This window comes from Scatophagus argus, chromosome 2, assembly GCF_020382885.2.
Source record: "Scatophagus argus isolate fScaArg1 chromosome 2, fScaArg1.pri, whole genome shotgun sequence".
Taxonomy (NCBI): Eukaryota; Metazoa; Chordata; class Actinopteri; family Scatophagidae; genus Scatophagus; species Scatophagus argus.
In genome coordinates, this window is record NC_058494.1 from 24,743,003 (window position 1) to 24,767,073 (window position 24,071).

The 24,071-nt window shown below is 43.7% G+C and overlaps 1 protein-coding gene across 4 annotated transcripts in view; it reads right to left on the bottom strand.

The window, feature by feature from the left end:
• Positions 1-20,651: 20,651 nt before the first annotated feature.
• The window catches only part of mgat3b (beta-1,4-mannosyl-glycoprotein 4-beta-N-acetylglucosaminyltransferase b), a 58,719-nt gene continuing 55,299 nt past the window's right edge, over positions 20,652-24,071 (bottom strand). For all 4 annotated transcript variants that reach the window (XM_046373307.1, XM_046373299.1, XM_046373290.1 and 1 more), the window contains 2 exons: positions 23,735-24,017; positions 20,652-23,594 (listed from right to left, as the gene is read on the bottom strand). In XM_046373307.1, coding sequence (XP_046229263.1) covers positions 23,097-23,594; positions 23,735-24,017 — 781 coding nt within the window. In that variant the 3' untranslated portion in view covers positions 20,652-23,096. The remainder of the gene's footprint in view (positions 23,595-23,734; positions 24,018-24,071) is intronic.

Consider the following 24,071-nt stretch of genomic DNA (forward strand, 5'->3'; position numbering starts at 1 on the left):
GGAAATGAGATGTGATTACCACAACACCACACATTACAGACAAGTGACAAGACAAATACAGAAAACAACATTCATGGTGTTTCCACAGGACACTCTGCTGAACCTGGCTTGGACAAGCTGCTGTGACTTCTCAGCTATCTTAGCTAAGGTCACTTAAACAAAATAAATGACAAAGAAAAGTAAAACTTCAAGTGCAGGCCCAGATCCTATAAACATATTTGTGCTTATTTTGTTGTCCATTAAAAATAACAACATGCTGCACTTTAAGTAAATACCTTCACAGTTGCAGCGATCAGCTCAATTAACTCAACTTTTACAAGGCTGGTGTAAACAACTGGCCAGTTGAGGCTGTTACATCTAATACTATTCAATAAATAAACAATCAAGGGCCGTAAATTCTCTTTCAATTATCCCTGCTGAGTGGAAGATATCCAGCAGAGTCTCTCAAGTATTTCAGCTCTCAGCCTGAGGATGCACACGTTCTACCTGCATTTATATCACTAACTTTTACAACCAAATTGGCACATGCTATGGAAATTACAGTATGTGCATATGAGTATGAGTTGCTTTCTACTGCCAGTAACATCAACAAGAAATCTGTCAACCTTAGATCCACTGACAACTTTGGCAAGGCAGTTCCCATCTACAAACCGTGGATCAATTACTTTGCAGGCTCTGATCAACTTTGTGTGTTATGTTTATTTTCCAGTCAGAAATCACATTGTCTAACAAATATGGAAAAGATTAAAACATGACCAGCTTTTCTAGTGTCTGCCAATAACCTTGAACCAACATTTTCTTGTTTCATGTAGTCCAGGCTTTCAAAAACTTCTTGACGGTGGCTCTCACAATGTTAACACAGGACTAAAGTGCAGTGCTTTTTTGTACTGACAAACCCAATGGAAAAAAAAAGGCTGAATGCCCAGGAAAGACAAAGTCTGAATAATGAGAGCCACCTGTAAAGCAAAGCCAAGAAACTTGAAAACATACCAGGAGATGTTGGGAGTAGTAAAAAGGACCTCTGATCTTTACTAATGTTCCAAAACTAACAGGCCAATAATATTCATCTGTAAAAGGAAGAAAAATGGGATGACAAGATTTACAGCTCAGTAGATACTGTCAGCATCGGCAGTCAAAGTATCAAAGTTATGCCAGCACTGTGGGGCCTTTTGCATTCCAGCGTCTCTGTAGTTCTGAAGTTATGTAACTGATCAAGCAGAAGGGAAATTGGAGGGTGTAGCTGGCGAGGGGGGTGGGGTATGATAAATGTTGACTGTGAAGACAGCTTAAAGACAGTTTTATTTAGGTTTGGGAGTTTGAAGCTAAGCCTCGTGGCTAACAGCTGTTTTCAGAGCTGGCTGAAGTGAAGCCCATTTTCTTGTAGCTCAGAAACAGGAAGCAGGGCAGAGTGCCGAGGCAGCGCTCTCCTAATTACAACCACCTGACCTCTGACCAGACTCATCCGTCAGCGACAGCACTGAGGGGTAGACGGAGGAAGGCGCGGTATAGGGGAATGGGAAACAGGTAGAAATGTAGAAGCAGAGTGAAAATGTGTGGTCAAGAGACAGAAGCCAGTTCCTGATATTTTCTTGAAATAGCAAAACTACAACTCAAACAGAAACCCCGTGATATAAATCTCAAAAATGGACAGTTTCTACATCCACAATCCACCACTGTTGTATAAATAGAGCAGACAGGAAGGCACGCTGAGAGACAACCGACTAACCTTTCATATACATGCCAAAGTAAGCAACATCATTTCTGGGAGCTGCAGGCTTATAACCCTTTTAGATGGTATGTATACACCATCTACATTATGTGTGTCCAGGCTCCTCAGCCTGAACACAGCAAGACACCTGACTGAGACGGAAAACAGCCTCTGAGACCTAATGGACTCCACTTTGACGATGGGGGGGTGACAGTATGGGGGTCTCTAACCCTTAGGCCACCAGGATCTGTAATATATTATAGATATGCAATGCTAAATACATAATATGTCTGTGATTTTAAATTATCATGAAAGTCACACTGAACTTTCGGGTTCAAGGCTAACAATGAAATTTAATCAAAGTGTCTTAATCCTTTAAAAGCGACAGTAATGAATGTGATCCAACTGCTGTCTCACTGTGTCCTTTTCACGTTTTTCATTACAGTGTGTGTCTCTGCCAGTCGCTCACTTCTCTCTGTTTCCCTTGTAAAAGCTTCACAGCCTAATAATTGGGTAATGGCTCTTAGGAGAGCACTGCCAGACTGCTGCTGGGTGAGTCAAATACGAGGGTGGGGAGGAGGTACACGGCACTGCCAGACACTCCTCCATGCTCTGGCTCATGGCTTTATTTTATCTTGCTGTGAAGGTCATGAGTTGAGCAAAGACGAGCAGATTCAGGTCTGTGCAAACGAGGTAAAATCTCGTCTTGAGCCAGCAGACCGGGCAGGTCAATGGAGGACAGAGGCAAGGAGGTTCGCTCTGAACATGATTTAAAGTTTTAAGGACAAAGTCTGGAGAGTACTCATACTCAATTCCGCTCCTGTAAAGTGGGAGGAATTATATTTCTGAGGAACACAATAACGGCATTCCTTGGTGTAACAGGGTCACGTCAAGCAATTGCGGAGATGAAAAGTACAGTAAACAGTTATACCTAAGGATCCAATATTGAATAACATTTGGATCCCTCAACAAATCTAAGCAGGTTTGACTTTAAACATTTGCACAAGTTATAAAAGACAAAACCTCATCTGGGCTTCATCACATACAGTTTTACTTCCAGGCTTACATAAATCTGTTCGTGTGATTATATTTAAGAATTAATTTACGGCTTTCCTGGCGTGTTGTGTAGCACGCTCAAACCTGTAATGTTAGCCAGGAAGTGGATGAACGCTAACGTTAGCTGTTGTTTGATGACAGTCAAACATGTAGGTTTACCTTGCGTTATGGCCCAGTGTCCCTCAGGATTGTCACTGCTCGTTGTTTTTCAGTTGCTGATCAATCAGGCAGTCTTGAAATGACGATGTGTCAGATTTGCACGTTTATATGACTTGCAACCTGGGACAGAGAAGCAGACTCAAGGCTTAAGAACAAAAACAACACAACAATTCACCTGTGAGTGTCGTATGTGGAAGATGAGAAAAAGACTGATGCGCCAGAAGCCTGACAACACATACCAAAGCCATACAACTCCATGTTTGTTGACATTCTGAGGTTGTTTTTGGCTCCTCACTCCTTATTTTTGCATGTCATGCAGGTTGTCAAAGTCTGCAAGCTTATATCGGTCAAGGTCACAGTGACACACTTAATCTGGCATAATGACTATTTGGAAAGACATCCCAGATCCCAGTGTTGCTGGTTCTGGTGATTAACTGCTTCACAACACAGCACTGCACTTCAGCATTTTTGTGAAATCCCATTTTAAACTGCAGTTAAAAACAAGGCCAAGGTTTTCTGGAGGACATACATTTCTCCTCAGGCACATGTACACCTCTGATTTATCTCTCGATCAGAGGTTAATTTAGTAGTTTGGTTTTCTAAGCCAGCTGACAAGGCAATCCTTGAGGAGACAGATAAGGTTTCTCCTCTGATCCAGGCCCTGATCTGCCCCGATGCTCTCTCTGGGCTAAAGAACAAAAGTCAGACTCCTAAACGCACGCCGCAGGTCAGCACTCTTATCTGCTCCCTGCACAGTGTGTGGTGTCGTGCTGGGAAAAGAGTAAGCCGATTCTCTGGCCGATTCTCGAAGACATGTTTTGTGTCAAAGCCGGCGAGAGGGGATGTACAGCCTGTGTGTGCTTCCAAAGTGCTGCAGTACATGTCGGTCATGTGACGGTATTTATGCTTGAGAAACATTATTTTGAACAGGATGATCTTACCCGGTGTCCTCTCATCTTTTTAGTCCTGTCTGAACCTGCCATGTCTGTAATCTGTAAAATGAAAGTCCCAGTGAAAAGGGCCTACCTGAGATCAGAGATGCAACGATTTCTTTTCTTCCAGACGCTGTGCTGGAAATACACAATGCTCATCCAGGTACTTGGCATGAAAACACATTCAGAGAAGGAACATGAAGTCAGTCCATACGTGAAGGTCTGTATCATGCTAGCAGCAGGCTAAGCTATATAGCTCTGAGGTCTTCTTCCTGGGGCTTCCAGGTCAGACGGGATAAATAATTCCTCTAAGACGTTCTGGCTTTGCCCCAGGTGTCCTCCTGGTGGTCGTGCCCTGAATACCTCCACAGGGAGGCATGCAGGAGGCATTCTGATCAAATGTCTGAAATGCTACCAAAAGCTCTTTTCAATGCAAAGAAGCAGATGTTCCCTCCAGATGCTCCTCACCTGCTACTTAAAATCAATAAATTAGTAAGTCTGAGTGAAACAAACTTTTGTGATGCATATTACAAGAGGTGGTTCAGTCAGAGCCACGTCACGGAGAGTTTGTTTGTGATTCAGACCACACTTAGAAGCTGAGTTGCCTCAAACAAGAGGTTCACCTTCAGGCTGACACATAAACATAACTCATACATAAACATGGCAAATATTTCTTGATCATATTGATGGTTCTTAAAGCTGTCGAGGTCAAACACAGACTGTGACTTTTGAAAAACACGTTATGTGTATGTCCACAGTATATGATTCCTATGTTAATCCGTTGTTAATTAGCAGCATTAACCATTTGTCATTGTTGAATTTCTTTATTTTTGTTTCTGTCCTTTGGTGATCAGTTTTCACCTGTTCTTTTCTTATTTTTATATAATTTCTCCTAGTTTTGTTTGTTCTTATGACTAACTTGTATGATTAATTATTCCTTGTATACATTTGTGTATTTATAAAATGTGAAGATGAATATGTGTATATCTACATGCATTGTTGACAGTGGTTATTTGGGAACAAACAGACTTGGCAGAGGAGGCTCCGCTCTTTTTTGGCAGCTCTCATAGAACCCTGGCAGAGTCAGTGATTCTGCTGGGAAGAACTAATCCCTTTTGATCAACCCGTAAATGAACATTAAATCTTATTTAATTCAAAGACGTGGCACATATAGAGGAGGTTTGAGCGGTGGAGGGAGATGTGGCAGCAAATGGTGTTGGCTTTGAGTGTGTCAGCAAAGTGAGAGGTGTTAGATTATAATGGCCGTGTTGTGCACTTGTATAAATATGATCTGATGTAGTCAGGCAGCCGATAGCAAAACAGCCGCTGACTGTAAAGCAAGAATGAAACGGCTGAAGTCAATCAGATAATGCAAGAATGACTTCAGTGCTCTTAAACATTATTCTCCATGAGGTGGAGATTATGAACTCTGTAGATCATAACCCTTTCAGATTTACAGTATCTATACATAGTCTCTGTCTACCAGTCTTACACAAAGAGATTGATGCATTCATCCACATAATGTATGTAAAAATCCACAAACAAGCCGTCACATAAAGCGAGCAGCTTTTCAGCTCTCAGAGTGATAAAATTTGCTACATGTCTGTCATGGCTGGGAACTTTATGACCATGGCAGACATCTAGAAAGCTGTCATTCTGCACTCCTGCTTTAGCGGTGAAAGATAGTGATGAATACGAGGACGCACTGCAGGATAAAAAGTATGCAGTTTAAAATAATGAAGGCAAAGCACTAACCTCTCACAGGGCCGTAAACGTCTCCTTCTCGTCAAGCACAATGTGTGCCAGACTTCTGTTTGACTTCACCAGCTAATCATCACAAAAGCACTAATTTGACAGGAGGTGCAGGGTTATTCCCACCCGACTCCACTTCTTCCTCAATCACACGCCTGTCACTCATATTGATCAGCAGGCTCTTTGGAAATGGCAACTAGCCTGGAGGCAATTTGTATCTGAAAAGCAGCAGAGACTGAAGAAGCAGACGGCGAATCTGATGTAAAAGTAAAGCAACTCTGATGTCAGTTGTGTGACCAAACTCAAACCCATGCGAATTAATAGTTTTGGTACTCATTTCTTCCACATTCTTGGCTCAGTTGTTGAGTGCCTGTGGAAACAGCTAATCGTGATCCCATAGGCATTGAGATGATGACAGGAATTGAGCAAAACAAAGCACCAAGAACAGGTGAGTCCCCTCCCCCTGGGCTACAGGACAAGCCACCAAAAGTCAGAAAAGTCATTAGAATTCAACATCTGGGCAATTGAATATATGAAACAAATTTCATGGCATTACATCAAACCATTCAGCTGAATCTCAGCCTCATGGTGGCGCTAAAGGAACCAAGGACCTTGCAATCATAGTCCCCAGAGGGCATCCAAATATTATGGCAATTCACGTAACAGTTATCAAAATATTTCTATCTGGACTGAAGTGGTGGAGCCACTGACCATCAGACTGACACCCCTACAGAGATGCCAGCAAAATTTGGTCTTAAAGACATTTCAGTTACTCCTTGCTGAAGCGCTGATTCAACAAGGAGCCCTTTGAGCTTATCCAGATCAACTTTGCCTCAGCAGCCATTAGTCAGCCTGTCGGACTTCCTGCTCTGCCTCTTTGGGCTTGGAGTATCGCTCAGTCTGCTCTGTCTGAGCTGCACAGCCAACAACAGACTCACCGCCCCAATGTCCTGCTGATGCTGTTACAAAGCTGAACCCACCCACAACAATCACACACACACAGGCTTCACACAAGCCTGCGGGTACTCACACACTTATACACACATGCACACAAATTGACTGGCTCTCTGGCTCCATTTTTTGGTTGCAAATTACAGAGTAGTTTGCCCTAGTTAGCCTGACCCCGCCCCGTGCTTTTCTGAGAAGCAGCTTTACCAAAACACACACACACACAGCACCATGCAATACAGGAGCAATACCCACCCATTCAGCCTGAGGCCTTCTGTAATCTCTGCCATCCAGCTCTGCAGCATCCAGAGTTTTCCATCAGCAGGAGGTTTATATGAGTTACTATCATCAGCTCTGACACACAGGGCCTCTGGCTCTTACTCACCAGCCTGATTTCTTTCCTTTTTGTGTCGCTTCTTCTCAGTTTCAAACTGTGGAGATGTACAGGAAAAAGGGAAAAAGGCTCTGTAAGAGTCAGCTACATCACAGTAAGCATCCACTGGAAGCCATGTGGCATGTTTTAGCTGCTATTTTCTAAGGGATGAGAGGAGAGTGAATCCCTTCTCAAAGCATTGTGGGATAGCTGGCGATGTCAGCAGCAGGGTGAGGAATGAGAGGGGTTATGAGCTGAACTTTAAAAAAATTAGGCAAAGAAAAATGCAGCAGTGAACAACCAAATGTTCTTCTTTCCAGCTCCGTTAGTATTGCACTTAAGTATGTTTTCTATTTGCATGATCTTTGCCTCCAATGTCAGGAATACAAATATTAAACGCTACCTGGCTGAGGCGTAGGTTTCGGGGATATGCGGGGGGAATGTAATCCATTACATAACTCAAACTAAAAGAAATCAGTGTCTCAGTGATGTGTGAATGGCCAGCACTGTTCATGAAACATACAAATGACATATTTAGAGTATGTTAAAGCCTTGAATCACAACAAAATGTAAGGATATTAAAGTTGTTTTCATGAGCTTCATGCTGTTGTTGCCTGCTTTGTCATCCCCTCACTGTGACTCATCCAGCTGTAGCTCATCGTTGCATCAAATTAAGTACCTCAGGTGGCACATCTTTAGCGGCAACTAGTGAAACTGCCTTTTCACAAAACGTGTCATTTCTCATCTTGTATACTTAAAATGCTTCTATTTTTCTTTTTGGCCTTAGTTATAATAAATGTGAAGTGCACTCGTTATTGAACAACTGTGCCTTTGAGCCTCTCATGCTAATAAGTTGGAGTAATTAGTATGAAATGTGTTTTATGAAGGATTTTGTTCGCATTTCAATCCATTTTTTATTCTATTGTGAAACATATAAATAACTTGGAGTCAGCACACTTTCCACTTTTCCTTCGCTGTTGTGTTACAGCAAACAGATGAACAATGGAGATCTGCTCTTGTTTCCTATTCTTTGGCACTTTGGAGCCATTTCCTCCTTAATTGAATTTTGCACTACAGTACATTTAATTTTCCATCTCTGTTCCGAATATATGGCATGGTTACTGTAATTTGGAGTGAAGATTTTTAATTGAATGACCATTAGCTGCTGTGATGGCAGTGTAAGTCATAAGCAATTAGGAAAAATACAAAGAGGCTATTAGGAGGTGATGGAATTAACTTTATTGATTGCTGCTGACTGGAAACCGCTGAATAAAGACAAAGGAGGACAAAAAGTGATGTTAAATGTATTGGGACATGCCCAAAAAGAGTGTGTCAGTTATGTTGATGTATAGTCTTCCTGAATGACAAATTCAGATTTACAAATTCATGATCCATCGCAAAAGGAATCAAGATGCGCAAGGTGGTTTGACAGTACGAACAGAACATAACTGAAAAATGTCCTCGACTGTTTGAGTGTCGACACAGTCAGCGCTGTCCCCTGGGCCGCCGCAACAATTTCTGCAAAATATCAATTTTAATAACGCACCGCCATTATTCAGATGATACCTGCAAAGGAAGTTGCTCTCAGCTATCAAAGTGAAAAGGAGTGACATGTCTGAGCACGCAAAGCAACCCTGGTGAATACTGCGTGGTGGATAATAGCTCTGGGCCGATGTCTGTCAGCGCTGCGTTTGATGGAGCTCTGATGGAGCTTTTGGAACTAAGCAGGAACCTACGACTTAAAAGAAGCAATGTGATGAATTTATACGGTACGCCTCATGCGTGCTGCAGCAAACTGTTTGAAAATGTGACAGAACTCAGCAGCGGGGTTTTCCTTCAAAGCTAAGCAAACATGCAAAAGTAATGAAGCACCAAACTACAGACCTCTAATCATACACCAAACCTTAAATCAGAGACGATTCAGAGTCCTATTCAGCAATGATCAGGAATCATCCATCCATTTTCTATACCACTTATCTGTCAGGGTCCTGGGGGAGCTGGCTGACTACAGGCGAGAGGTGGGGTTCACCCTGAACTGGTCGCCAGTCAATCGCAGGGCCAACACACAAAGACAACCACACACACTCACACTCACACCAAGGGGCAATTTAGAGTAGCCAATTAACCTAATGTGCATGTTTTTGGGATTGTGAGAGGAAGCCGGAGAACCCAGAGAAAACCCACGCAGGCACAGGGAGAACATGCAAACTCATGCAAACTCCACACCTGGAACCCTCTTGCTGTGAGGCAACAGGGCTAACCACTGCACCACTGTGCCGCCCGGATCAGGAATCATAATTATTATATTTTAATGTCATGAAAAACACTAACAGGTGAAATGAATAACATAAATCATCTGATTTCAATGCAATGTTCTGCAGGGAAATCTTGGCTTCTGGCAGTCAAGTGGATGTTCTTTGACACACACCACCCACCTAAACACTGGAGCCCAAACACTCTTAGCATTTAGTCTAATAAATAAACAAAAACTCGCAAAATTACAAGAAATACTCTTGCACCTCTGTTCCTCAGTGAACTGAAAAATACCTTGTCAACTTATTGTAAAACACATTTCATTCAACTCACCAACGTCGTCTTTTGTTTGTCTTCCCGCAATCCCCTCTGGCTTGGCCCCCGTCGTCAAACTGGCCTCCCGTCCAACGCTGGTGTCCCGGAGTGATCCGAGGTCACGTTCCAGTCACGGTCCAGTCAGCTGTGGGGCTAAGCGAGCTAACTGTAGCTATAGTTACAGCCACAGGCAGCTACAGCAAGGAGTATAGAGAGTTGGTGGTTACTATAGTGACATGCTGGCCCATATTTTTGAACCGACATTCAAATTCTGTTTTTTCATTTCGTGGCTTGGGGGAAGTTAAAAGTGGGGTTGGTTTAAATGTCGAAAGCAGGACAACAGGTGTCACTGTATGCCTCACAGGTCTCACATGATCATCCTTGAGGGAGGTTGAATGTACTTGTACATGTTGTGACACAAAACATTTACAACGTTTGGCCTGATGGTGGCACTAGAGGGAAGGATAAAGTAGTGAAACAGCAGAATTCCATCTAGCACTTATGAAAATCTGGACATTTCCCTTAAAGCACAGAGTCATTCAAGGGGAAATCTTGGCTTCAGTCTTGAGGGTCACCAGAATACTTAACCTCTGACTATCAGAAATGTGTCACAACAGATTTTATGATGAGATGGTGCTGACACATTAACGTCATCCTCTGTGATTCACCATGCAACACTAAAAATCACATCTCTTTTCTACCTTCTCAGCCAGGTAGCTGATCACATCTCACTGCCTGCCTGCATCTATATATATTTTATGAGTACACAGTGCAGGCAGCTGTTTGCATTTAGTCAGTATGTGAGTGTCTTCAGCTATTCAGAGATCTTTTGTTCGTGCCTCATCGTCCCCCCAGACGGAGGAAAACAACAGCAGTACATTCTTTGGTCTGTGTGGCTGGGCTGGGAGCCGTTACACCCTGGTCCACTGTGGCTGATCTGGCGCTTTAACTGGACATTAACTGGATATTTGGACACAAAGTTGCCTCCTCCTCCTCTCTGATGAATGTGTCACAGTGTTGTCATGGCCTCAAGAGAAATTTTTTTGTCGGGTTTGTTTCCCAAAGGCCGTAAGCTGGACTACTGCAGAACAGTTTACTGGCTAAGGCAATATGTGTGTCATTTCATTTGAATTTTTTTTTTTTTTTGCATTGTTTCTACATTGCATTGCTGTATTTTGGTTAATGGTAATTTCCACAGAAACAGTTCACTTCCCGACTGTTAAAGGTTAGTAATTCACCATATGGTTGCAGTTACAGTCTTGGTGAAGATGCGTCTCTGGAAGACGTCACAATTCTACAGTCACCTTGGCTCACTTTTTACAACTTAATATTAGTGATTAGAAGTGTGAGAGGATTACCAGCGAGGACACCTCAGGGTCCACATGGAGCCCAGGTTCTGTGCATGTCATCAACCTGACTAATCATCTGTTAAATGAGGAGATTTGTTCCAGTTTTACATCTGGACGCTTAATATGAAGACATTGGCAGCAACTGGTTAGCTTAGCTTAGCATAAGGACTGGCAGCATAAGGAAACAGCTGGCATGACTCTGCCTGAAGTTCAAAAGTCTCCCTCCAAAGACATCTACAGCTCAGAAGTGAACACTTGAGTCTCTTGTTAGTGCAGAAATGGAACAAAAGGGAATTATGGGAAGTAATATGGGAAGTAATAATTCCTTGGCCAGGCGCAGTGACTTTGTAGAGACCAGTCCAGCACATCACCCACGTAAACGTCAACATTTTACAATTTGGAAACAGGAAAACAGCAAGTGCAGACTTGCCAAATCAGTCTTTGTGCCCGACTAAGCGAATCATTTCCTGACTGTGGCTTCGGACACGTCATGAACAGATGTAAGGCTGGTATCCATCTTCTCACCTAACTCTCAGCAAACCAAAGTACAGCACAAAATGTCAAACAATATCTTTATGAAGCAAAAACAGTTCTGTTTCATTTTTTTTTATCTTGTCTTATACTGCAGAGAGACACTATGTTTAAATCAAGTTTTAATTTAATAATTAATCAAATTGTCTAAAAGTAGCTGACAAACACAAAAGGGATTGTGATTACGAGTTGTGTTTGAGTGCTGCGAATCTGTTGAAAACTGCGAAAAGTGACAACACGTGCTTAATTCTGCAATGTTCAGCGACCTGTAGATGTTTAATTTGAATTTCTAATTAAAGTCGTGTTTGTTTGCACAGCTTTCAGTACAATAAAATAGTTCCCTTTCCATTAGGAGCTTTAGCTATTAAAAGTCTTCTGTTAAAATGAATCAAAAGCAATAAAGATTTTGCACAGTGATGCATCCTAATGAGCTGTAATGATGTGTGCTGCAGTGCTGCCCTCTAGTGAGGTGAGGGATGGATGATGCAAATCACCGCAATCTAGCAACACTGCACGCACACATACACACACACACACACACACACACACACACACACACACACACACACACACACACACACACACACACCTCAACAGAAGCCTCGAAGTCATAAACAAACAGGTCGGACTGCTAAAATTTTAAAATTAATTTATTATATGTCTTTTGTCATAGAACTCATTACTTTTTGTTCATGGTTAACATACAGCCATTCATATAGAGAACAAATGAGTTTTTATTCATCATTTTCAATTAACTTAGAAATTTACACTCTTCTGTGTGACCCCGCAGAGGAGAAAAATATCCTTTTTTTTCAAAAGTATCTTTCCTTATTTGAGTTGTTTTTCCCCCTGAGGGAAAAGGCCCTCTGCTGCCGCCTCTTCATCTTCCTCCTCCTCTTCATCTCCCATTCTCTCTCTTTCATTTGGATGAACAGATGCAGAGGGAAGGGAACACCTGAACACACTGGCACAATGATGAACACAGCCAAAGAGCTGATGTGCACTGGGAGCCGAACACCGAGCCACAAAACTACACACCCAATCTTCTCTCCCTCACACACATTCAGTAAGCTTCAGTATGCACGCATGCACACACGCACGCACACACACACACACACACTCCCGCACACCATTTACAGAGACCATCAAACCATTTCAAAATAACAGCACAAAACATTACATGACCCCAGAAACAAATTGAAGCCCCACCAATGATATAAAAAATAAAACTATGCGACCATATACAATCATCATCAGTGCATGGGGACAGAGGGAGGCAGGGGATTCAGGTGCTCTTATTGTACAATGTCACAATATGTAATAGGGGAACGTTCATGGCTAGCTGTAAAAATAAAAGGCGTAAACACATTTCCTTGCTTTGTCCTCTCCTGACAGCTTCTGCAGACGTGTTACAAATGCCTGAAAATGGAGTGATTGATTTGTGTTTTTACAGGCTGCGAGAACGTTTCTGTACGCCGCTCGGGTAGGACGTTTTTGTTTGTGTGCTAACTGTTTGCACTGGTGGACATATATGGACCAGAATAGCCAGCATGACCACTTTCTGCTAATCTCCACAATCTGATTTTGCAAAGCACAGTCCCGCTCCCTTTCGCCAGCATTTTATCCACACCCAAACTGAGTCAGCTAACCTATTTTTACAATCTCTCTCTTGTAAACCTTAATTATTTTTGTTTTTTTAACACAACAAAGGCTGTGTTAGGAGTGGAGGGCCAAATCTGGCAACGTGGCAGGAGGGTGGAGAAGATTAGATAGATATGGACCTGGCAACCGGCCCTGTTGGTTAATTGGCAGCAGACAGCACTCTGCCCTGGGGATATGAGACCGGGTGGCAGCACCATGCATAGTGCCAGTAATCTGCCAAGGCCGCTTCGTGGATGGTGCCGTGTGTGTGTATGAAATGAGCATGTGCATAAGCAACATGGTGTCTTTTGTCGGTCATGTGTCCTTTTTATAGGACTAGATGGACGGAAGGCAGAGGAAGTGTTTGTGTGATATGTGAGAAGACAGATAGGATGCCCCCTAGTGGTCACTGTGCAAGGACAGGCCAGTCAGTGCGTGTGTGTGTGTGTGTGTGTGTGTGTGTGGGGACAAGGCTTCACCAAGCAGCAGCAGCAGTTTGCCCACACTGTCATAACTGTCTTAATTAGAGAATTCTTGAGTCTTTGTTTATTAGTTTTCGTGGTTTTGTGGCCCATCAAACTTCCCGGATTGACACTGTGTTAGGTTTTTAGGTAGTCCACTTAAGTTTGAGGAGTTTGCTCAAAGTAAAGATTCAAAAAGTTTGCTTTTTCCCCCTCAGTGTCACAATCCATTACAGGAAATCTGCTGAACTTTGAGTTTTTGGCTTCTTTGCTTGTGCTGCTTGATGAAGCTGTCTCACAGCACACACAACTAATTGAATCAGTTATGATGAAACCTGGCATGAACAAGCAAATTCATAACCCTGTTTAAGATACATCACATTGCCCAATAGTGAACTGTTACCCCTTTAATAAACTTTGAAAATAGACAAACAAATGCATCCCCCATGTATATATTTTTATGCACTCATTAAAAAAAAAAAAAGCAAAACAAAAACTAAATCAAACCCCTCCAATAAGGTGCAATTCGTAGCTTTACAGGCAGAAATTCTATTTGCATTTCAGCATGCAACTCAAATAAAAAGCTTTTTTATGAAAGATATTGATCTTTCTTTTTTTTTTTTGACATCTTTGTCTATTTGGAGGGAAAAAAAACAAAAAGAATACTTCAGTGATAGAAGAGGGGAAAAAAGCCAGAAGACAAAATAAGCATCAAACCAGCACCACTTTGCTGTCAGACAGACACACAACATTAGACAAAAGATGAGGGCAAAAATGGCTTTTTTTTCTTTTCTTGTTTTTTCTCCCTTGTGTGTTGGGTTCCTTTCAGGTCGGGTCACTGGCCCAAACCGGTTCTGAGTGGCTGAGCGACGAGAAAAATGGTTTATGGTCACACAATGGCGAGCCTTCATAGCGATCGCATAACAGCGAGGGCACAAACAGAGCAGCTACAGTAGTCTGACTGTTCGACCAGCAGAGGACACACAGCCACAATCAGACCACAGTAAAACACAGAGGATGTACTGTGTGTGTGTGTGTGTGTGTGTGTGTGTGTGCTGGGAGCGTAATGTGTGCATGTGGCACCATGTGTGAATGTAGGGAAATGGGTTATGAACAAATCCCTCACAAGGGAAAACAAACCAAAAACAAGCAAACAAACAAACAAAAAGCAGCTCAAGTGGTTATGCGATGCTGTTAAGGTCACGGGGAAAAGACGATGTCATCGAAACAACAAAACAGTTTCAGAGAGAAAACAAGATGGCCGCCACAGCATGAAGTGCGCTTTACAGTATCAAAGGACGTAAAAGACCTGACAGGTGGAGTGGAAGGCTGTTCTAGCAGACAGTGAGCTCTCACACACACACACACTCCCACACTCACACACTGCCTTAAAAAGACATTAAATATCAAGCTGCCAAGGGGATGAAGTTACAAAAAAAGTACAAAAACAAAGTTAAATAGAAAAACAGAGGGACTGAAAAAAAGAAAAGAAAAAAAGAAAAATCATCTGTTCCTCAGATTTCCGCCAACGATTAAACCTTTTAAGCAGAAGAAAAGACACATCGATTGACTTCACACAAAAGCTTAAGTGCAAAAGAAAACCAAAGGAAAAAAAAAGAGTCGAGACTATAAATGTGGAAAGTCTGTGATTGTAACGATCAATCACTCCCTCTTTCCATCTCTGCCTCTCTTTCTGATTGTGGGGAATTCAAATCCCTGTGGAGGCTTTCCCCTCGCACTTCCCTTCCCTTCATTCGCCCTTTCCTTTCTGACCTCCTCACCTTCATCCCTCTCTGCCTCTGTCTCAGTTCAGTCCGGGTCGCTAAGGGACAGCAGGTTTCTGGGTAGGGCAGGTAGGCTCAGGTTACAAGGTAGATTACACACATGCATGCAGGGACACACACACACACTCACGCTGTATGTGACTGTATGTGGACACCTGAAAATCACACCCACATGTGATCGCTGCATATCCCATCCCAGTACTAATCTGCGTCTACAACAGTCTCCAATCTTCTAGTAAGTCGTTCCACAAGATCAAGAGCATAAATAAATTCATCCCAGAGGTGTTTGATAGGGATGAGGTCAGGGCTCTGTGCAGGCCAATCAGGCTCTTCCACACCCAACTAGGAGAACCATTTCCTGCTCAACGTGTTTGGGCACAGGGGCCTGGTCATGCTGAGAGAGGAAAGGGCCTTTCACAAACTGTGGCCACAAAGTTGGTTCATGGCAAGATCAGCTTCTTACACACACTTTTTCTGTCAAGATGTTAACAGCCTTGGTATTTCTCAAATGTTGAATTCATCCTTTAAATTAAATAAAAAACAAACAGCACATTTTAAACCATGGTTGATGCTTATTTAGTCACAAATATTTCTTTACGGAGGTATGCTTAAGATCTGAAGCTTTTGGACTCAATGGGCCCAACTATATTAACCAGTGGTGTCCACATACTTTTGGCCACATTGTGCCATATCTCTCTGTGTCTCTCTCACACACAGATCAACACTCGTCCCTTCCCTCCAGTGTCAGATGGCATTTGATCAGCAGCCAGGTGTCGGCCTGCCTGCCTGCACGCCCCAACTTTTCGTGCACCTACGTGTCACTGTGTCCATCTGTCTCTGCAGCGCCACGCCGACTTTCATCTCTTTCATCTGCCGCGTCACAACATATGGACTCCTGGACCGGTCTTGTCCTGCACACAGCCCGAAGCCAACAATCTGTCCTGGAACGCACTCAGATGTTTTATGAGTCGTCCTGACTCACAAGCAAACACCTCTCCTATTTTGTTTTTATAAACACTGGACACAATCTCGTGATAAAACGTCGACAGCAGGGGAGTTTCCCAGTTGTCATTGAAAGCGCTTTCACTGTTTCAAATTAATACCTCTGAACTGTTGCTTAATTTGATCTGTTCCTTTGCTGAACTGGAGCCCACTTCAATGTGTGATAGGGAAAATTATTTTCCACGCATATTGGCTGCTTTACTGAACAAAACTGGACGGCGCCCAATTGATTTGCTTATTAAAAAGACCAATAAGCAAAAAGAAGGTTTCGGTTCTAAATGGGAGAATCCAACATTGTGAGGTTTACTGTTTTTCACCAACACTTTTTTTTTCTTTTAATTCTATGACGGATTAGTTCACCCAAATGTTCACACTTCCTAGTGGTTTCTAGCCATGCAGAGAGTTTTGGTGTGATCTGGCTCACTTCTGAGATATGTGAATCCACTCCAGCACAATGGAAGTTAAAAGAATGTTCTCTGTGGATTTCGCAACTTTGGCAACTCTGGAAACGGCGTCTGTGCTGGCGACTATTTCTGAGGTAGAAAGTAGTTCCAAGGATAACTGTAAAGACACTAAGTGTCATTTTTCAATGCTGTAAGTACCATAAATTAAATTCCACTGACCTCCTTTGTTTAGGGCGAATTCTCAAACTGTAGCACAAGAGGGAAGTGCTTTGCAATTTGGGCGAAATCTCCCCAGCAACCCGAGGTTTCAGTCCAATACAAATCCAGCCCTGAAATCCAACTAAGCACAACAAAGTAAGTTAAAGGCTTGCACTTGTCACGCACTAACCAGTGAGTGCTTGTGGTTAGCAACACCAAGTACTTTCCAATCAGTGGTGACACATCGTTGCAGCTGTCGGAGTTTAATGTGATTGCTCAGTTTGTGGAATGCGAATGCTTTCCGTTGCTTACACGGAGAGAATAACAACATGTTTACAGCCAAGATTGCAATAGCAGCAGCTTTTTCTACGCCCTGTGGCCTGATGGGAGACATGTGCCGGCTCCTACTTCAAAATCCCAGTATACTTGGCGCTTTTTCTGTACTTTTCTCAATATGTCGGCACATTCCAGAGCCTGATAGGAGCCACAGAAAGAAATAAATGATTTCAACAAGTCAAAAAGGGACCCTCTTTTCTCCACACCCCCCACACACCCTCCTCCACGATTTCCGGCCTGCCTGCCACTAATATTTCTTGGAAAAGATCAATCGGTGGAAGCCACAGAGCTGGCGGGGGGCCAGAGCCGTGAGGGCTTATAAGCCCTACAGACAGGCAGCCAGGCGCTCTGCAAGCACAACAACAGATGGGAGTTGATTGTGGTGGTGGTGGTGGGGCAACACAGTCCTGGAGACACACATCTGTACAGGATAAACACACATGTTGAACTCTGCAAAACATGTGTTGATGGTTAGCGTATGTGCAGAGAGGGTTGGGCCGACAATGGGGGTTCATGAAGGCTGTTAGCGATCATGTCAGAACGACATTAGTGATTTTTGTGACCATATTCTGTCTTTTTAAAGGTCATGTTTGCTGTGGCTCTGAGAATAACCCTGAGGAGAACCAATGGCTACAGCTGCCTCTGAGCCCGCGACAGCCAAGACCGGCGATATTATGTTTTCGAGTTGTCTGACTGTATGTTAATCTCAATCTTGTGAACACGCAATCCCAGGTACACCTTGAGGGAATTTCTTCAAATTTAGTGCAAATATCCACTTGGATATTTGATTAGATTTTGGTTTTCAAAAGTCAAACTTCACTGTCACCTCACTGAACATGTTTTCAGCCATAACTCAGGACTGGACAGGAAAATTTCACTCAAATGCCTGACAGGATAAAAAGATGAAGTAATGATATTTTCTATTCAAAAGGTCAAAGGTCAACTTCATGAGCACTTTTCCATCCATCATTCAACACCGTGACTCAGGAAGAGAAGGGCAGATTGTGACCATGTTTCACACTTGGTCAGATACTGAACTGGTGACACTAGTCTTTGGTGTTGACCTTGAAACTGTGCTGACTGTACTGATCTTTTGTGCCGCTCGGATGAACACGTCTTTGCATCTGTTGCTCGGAACGCCTGACTGATATGCAGCAGTTAACTACATACTGATGGTGCTTAATATACTGACTGTAGCAGACAACACAGGACACATATAGGTTAATGTAAATAATTCTTAAGACAAACACTCTCTGACATCACTTAGATTCTCTCTTTAGACCACAAGACAAACATTAACGTTCCAAATGGGTCTAAGTTTGTTTCCTGTTGCTAATATCGATAACTGAAAGAAAACAAAGAGGGCGCCGAGCTGTTTCTTAGCAACCCATCTCCAAACATGTCTGCGGCAGAATCGCTCCATCTCGTTCGCAGGTTTTTCATTTTTACAGTTAATTTGCTCCCTCTGTTGCAATCACCTGAAGCAAGCAGCCATGTTTATTGCAGATTATATTTTGGCGGAGAGCCCGAGAAAGCCTGATCAAATTAAAAGCCAAAGCTTGTATCTTTGGTAAAATGTTTGACACTGCAGAAATGTTGTCTGAAATGCTGTAAATAAGCTACATCATCCTCAAGGTGTGTTGCTGTTGTTATAGGCTGCAGCTGTTTCTTTTCCCATATGTTACTGCTTGACAGCAGGCAGCAGGCCAACACTGCGATTAGTCAGACTGTCCACTAAATGTCACAATTTGTTTAAGTGCTGTTAACATGTGCCAAAGTGTCCTTGAGCAAAACACAACACCCTCTTTTTGGATATCTAACACTTTAAATCTGTTATGAGCACAGTGAGGCAGCACACACACGCACACACACACACACACACGCTTCAATGGCTCAACATCACAACCTCATTTTCACGTTTAACTGTCAATGGCTTATAGATTTCCTTTAACGGGCACGATGAGCCGCTCCCCTCATTCGGACGGTTTTCATTTCATCGCAGCCATGACTCTTCCGTCATCAAAGTGAAAAATCAAAGCCGTTCGGTCAAGCTTATTACCTCCCTCCTCTGTGTGTGTGTGTGTGTGTGTGTGTCATCGCTACGCTTCATCCAATGAGAATGTCACTGGGAACGGCGGAGGGGGGAGGGATTATTTCTGAAACGTCTCTTTTTGGATTTGTGTCTCCATTCATCAGTCCTTGGCTTTGTTTGAAACAGGACTCGCTTGTTTTTCCTTGTTTTCCCCGCTTTGCTCCGTGCAAAAAGGATCTGTTTTATTTCTGGCTTATGATTTTTTTAAAAAAACAGCATTTTGTCTGTCAACCTTTCCTGCACCTCTGGCAAATTAATTGATGAGTCATGCGAGTCAATGAAAGGCAACACCAAACTGTAACCGTGTGTGCCGGTTAAACTCTGCAGTGCTGCGTTCTTTCACTCAGGTCAGGTTGTTCCAGCAGACGCTACGACATCCTCGAAGTAAACAGTTCTGTGATTTCTCTCCCTCACCTCTTATCTTATTGGACTACTTTCTTTGCTGATGACCGCAGGCTGTTAGGGATCTCAGCGATTCATCAAGAGGATGGTTGCCATGGCGATAACAGGGCAACAGGCCGAGTCAAGTAACCCCTGTCTTGTCTGTCGGCAGGCCAGACACCCTTATGTGGCACAAGACGGTCTGTCTGTCTGTCTGTCTCTCTCTCTCTCACACACACACACACACACACACACACACACACACACACTGCTCACCAGATGTGCAGCCTGATTGCAGCAGGCTGAGGGCTGCGAGTTGAGTTTGGTTAAATGCCTCTTGGCAGAGCTTTAACACACACCCCCAACCGTGGATGGGACTGAACAGACACCCCCATGGTCACATTTCTGAGGTGACATTTAACTATGAAGCACAAAGCTTTCTATTTTTTCTTTTCGCGTGAAGCCGCGTGTAAATGAGAGGCAGAACAGACAGAGCGAGTCTGCATATGGTTGTGGGTTGAGGCTTTGAAGAGAACGAAACAAGTTCTGTTTTTCTTGTACAATCAAATCAGATATTTAGGTCAGCTTGAATTTAACTGCTGAGAGCAGGAAACAGTCATTATTGTCACTGAATTCAGACATACAAGATCCACTCTGTTGGAGTGTTGGCCTACCTTTAAAATTCATCAACTGTTTCCTTTCGGATCATCGATTATTAATCACTATCTGTTCAAAAGGCAGAAGATCTAATTTGTGAACAAAAAGAGTCACATCCAGTATTTCTGTTACCTTTTCTGTCTGTCTAAAGTGCATTCGAAGCTCGTTCCTCTGCAGGGCCACTGGGGTTGGATGGGGGTTTGGCTCTGAGCAACAACACCAAACCCCTGACAGCTGCCACCACAGACCGCACTGCCATCGAGGCTGCGACATCGACCCAACGCAACTGTCAGCTGCCTGTCGGCCAGATCTTCTTTTCCCACTGTGAGCTCACAGCCACAAAGAGGACTCAGACTAGTTCTGCAAAATCTCTTCTTACAGATTCTGTCGTTAACTTGAGGCTGTCGTCGTACATTTTAGGGGTTTCCATGACAGTGTTGGGCAAAGGGTCTAAATGATAAGTCAGGGGGTTAAAGTTCAACATCTTACTCAAGGACACTTTAATTAAATTGAAACCAAAGAAGAGCATTCAAGACTTTCTCTATCGCGACAGTGCTGGTGTGAAAATAAAGCTATAACATCAAACTCTTGCCTTTAGGTTTTTAAGATATCATCAGTCTTATCCTTACCCCACAGCAACTTTTCAAGTTTACTCCCCCAAAACTTTTTTTTTTTTCGAAAGGAGCTGTTCATATTGAAAGAGCGTCTAGCCTTAAGCTGAGATAAACATTATCTGTTAAGCCCAGACAGGTGTTGAAGTAGCAGATGGTGAATTCACTCAATCTACAATTAAAAGAAAAATCAATGACTTTTCTGTGTTAGCCTAGCCTGCTGCCTGTTTAGCTTCCCTCTTTCCTCAACTGCTCCTGAGCATTGTTAACGCTGCTGCGATCATCCCTTTGCTCTTGATGAAAATGTAACCCAGCCCACGGGACCCGCACCCACAGCGAAAAGCGGGCTCGCCAAAACGTCCAGAACGTCACCAACGTCTGCCAAGCAATGAGGGATGGAGGTTTAGGCATGTAGCCTCAACAACAGCGGGGAGAAGGCAAGAAGCATGAGCGCTCATGCCTAAATGTTCAGATGTCAGTGGCCTGTGGGCCCTGTAACGTCTTGTTGAGACAGGAGCAGAGAAAAGATTAAATAGACCCCTATTACTGAAACGTGGCATTCTTCTGAGGATTAACAGGAAGTACGTACACACCCATCATGTGTGTGGGCGAAGGAAAGTTGGAGGAAGAGGAGGAGATTTTAACTTTTTTGACAGAGAAGGGAGCATGTAGAGAAGGAGCATAACTGAAGGGAGTAAAAAAAAAAAAAACATGCAATGTTAATGAGGACTGAGAAGAAAGTAACATAAAAGAATGAAAAAACATAGAAAGCCCATACAAAGAGAAAGAAATACAGGAATCACTTTCAGAGAGCGGGTGACGGACAGCTTCGGAGAAAGAGGAATATTTAACCGAGAGGACCTACAGTCGGAGCTGACCTCGCCTGATGTGAACCCACCCACTCATCTTAGCAACACCCATCCCGTCTCCTGTTTCACATACTTTAGTTTCCAAGGAAACAAAGTCATCTCAGCTGCTGAACAGACAGACAGACAAAACCGAGGGGTGATCTTTCCCCAACTGGTCTCGATTGTTCTCGTCGGACAAACAATGAAAGCGAGTTTCATCCGTCTTGGATGCCATCGACAGGGCATGATTTATTCAGAGCCGTCTGTAAGCACTGAGGGAAGCACACATATTCTGCACACTCATCCCCGAAACGCTCGTGCATCGGCAGACGCTGTGGGAAAAGGGAACGTCGGAAGAGCTTCCTTTTCATCGCCGCTCTCTTCCTCCCTCATTATTCTGTTCTTTCCTGCTTTCTATCCCCCTTGTGCTGTTTTCCCCATCTCGCTGTCTTTCTTCCCTGCCCCCCCATGATGATTCTTTCTCACTTTGTTTCCTCTCGCTGATCTTTTCCTCCCTTCACGGCCCAGAAAATCACAATATGACACAGAGACAGACCACACATGCTTCGTTTTTAACAAGCACACATACAGGTCTAAGGTGCATGTGGATGAGTACATGAATGACTTTCCATCAAGTCATTCCTTTTTCATTTGGCAGTGGGTACTCCGACGGGGTTTAAATAGGATTTTTAATATTCTACTGAGACCCAAGAATAACATCTGAATATGCATCTGTTTCTGGAAGGAGGTCACCAAATCTGACAGGAAGACATCTGAAGGTGGAGAGTGAAGTGGGAGCATCAGTCCACAAACTTTAGTAAACACAGACAGAAACCACAAAAAAAAAAAGATCCTCCGCTTCCAAGTTTCCTGTCTCCACAGGTTTCACACGGCTGCAGAATATCCCTCTCTGAACTTCGAAGCGGCCCCTTGCTCTCAGCAGGCGTATTGGCTCGGGTGAAGAAAAGGAGGACGGGGGCGGGGTGACAAAAAGAGAGACAGCTTGGCTCCCCGGAAAAGGGACGAATGAGGAAATCTATGATTCTGTTTATCCAGTGGTTGCGTCCTTTCAATAATCTCTCCATAAATCCATGGTGGATGTGATTTAATGTTCCCTTTTTTGTCCCCAAATTAATGATTTTTTAAGAGATTTTAAATCCCTGCAACATCAGTGCTGCTTGATACGTGTAGTATCGCTCCAATGAGAGATGTAGTTCATCAGTACCGTTCTGCCCCCCAAAACTCAGTGCTGAGGCCTCACTCAGGCCTGCTTGTTATTTCACTTATGCTTTTCTAGCTGCACTCCTAGCCCTCACTCAGTCTGGACATTTTGCTGTAAGGGTTCTCCAGGAGGTAGCGGTACCTGTCATAGTTCTCCAGCATGTACTTGGGGGCGTACATGTGCTCTTTGGGGTCCACAGGGGGATATTCCTGCAGGGAGCCGTCGAACCAGCCCCCTGTCCTGATCAGATCACGGATGTAGTTCAGGTCACGTTTGTCCTCATAGTCGCCCCACCGCGGGAAGTCTCCGTTCTGAGCCGACACCAGCTTGAAATAGATCCCCTCGGGCGTGAAGCACCAGGAGCAGTGCCACCCGGCGAAATGGAAGGGGCTGCCCACTGACCACTGCACCAGGATGTGGCCTGTGTCGTTCTCATACTTACGGAAACCCGGCATGGTGTAGTATTCACGGCGGCGCAGCTTGATACCGTCGCCATCGTAGACGCTGCGAAGCATTCCAACCGTGCAGCCGGACACGACCTCCAGAGAGCCAAACTGCTTCCAGAAAAATCCATACAGTGACTGTAGGTAGGGAGAGAAGAAACCAGAATTACAAACAGATAGCATGAAATATGGTTCATTTGTTGCTTTTGCTCTCTCTAAAACATTTTCAGGAAATAGAGTAGAGAAAGCTGCATGTATTTTTGACATATCGCTGATACCTTGCGCATGTGGATGGCGAAAGGCTCCGTCCAGCCATCAAACAGCTTGAGGAAAAGTAGGCCCTCATGTGCTGGGATTTCATCTGCGTCGTTGATGACAAAGACGTCGTCCGATCTCACGCCCACCACCCTGGACATGCCATTGCGTGTCAGGAAGGTGCGCAGGTAGTCATCAGCGATCCAGCCGTCCTGCCGGCCGCCCTCTGGGAAGTGGTCAAGGAACACGTACATGATCTTGTGACGAATGTAGTCGTACGTACCATTGAGGAGGAGCCGCAGGAAACTGTGGAAATTACAGGAGTTGCAAATGCCATTTAGTGGATTCTTTTATTCAAAG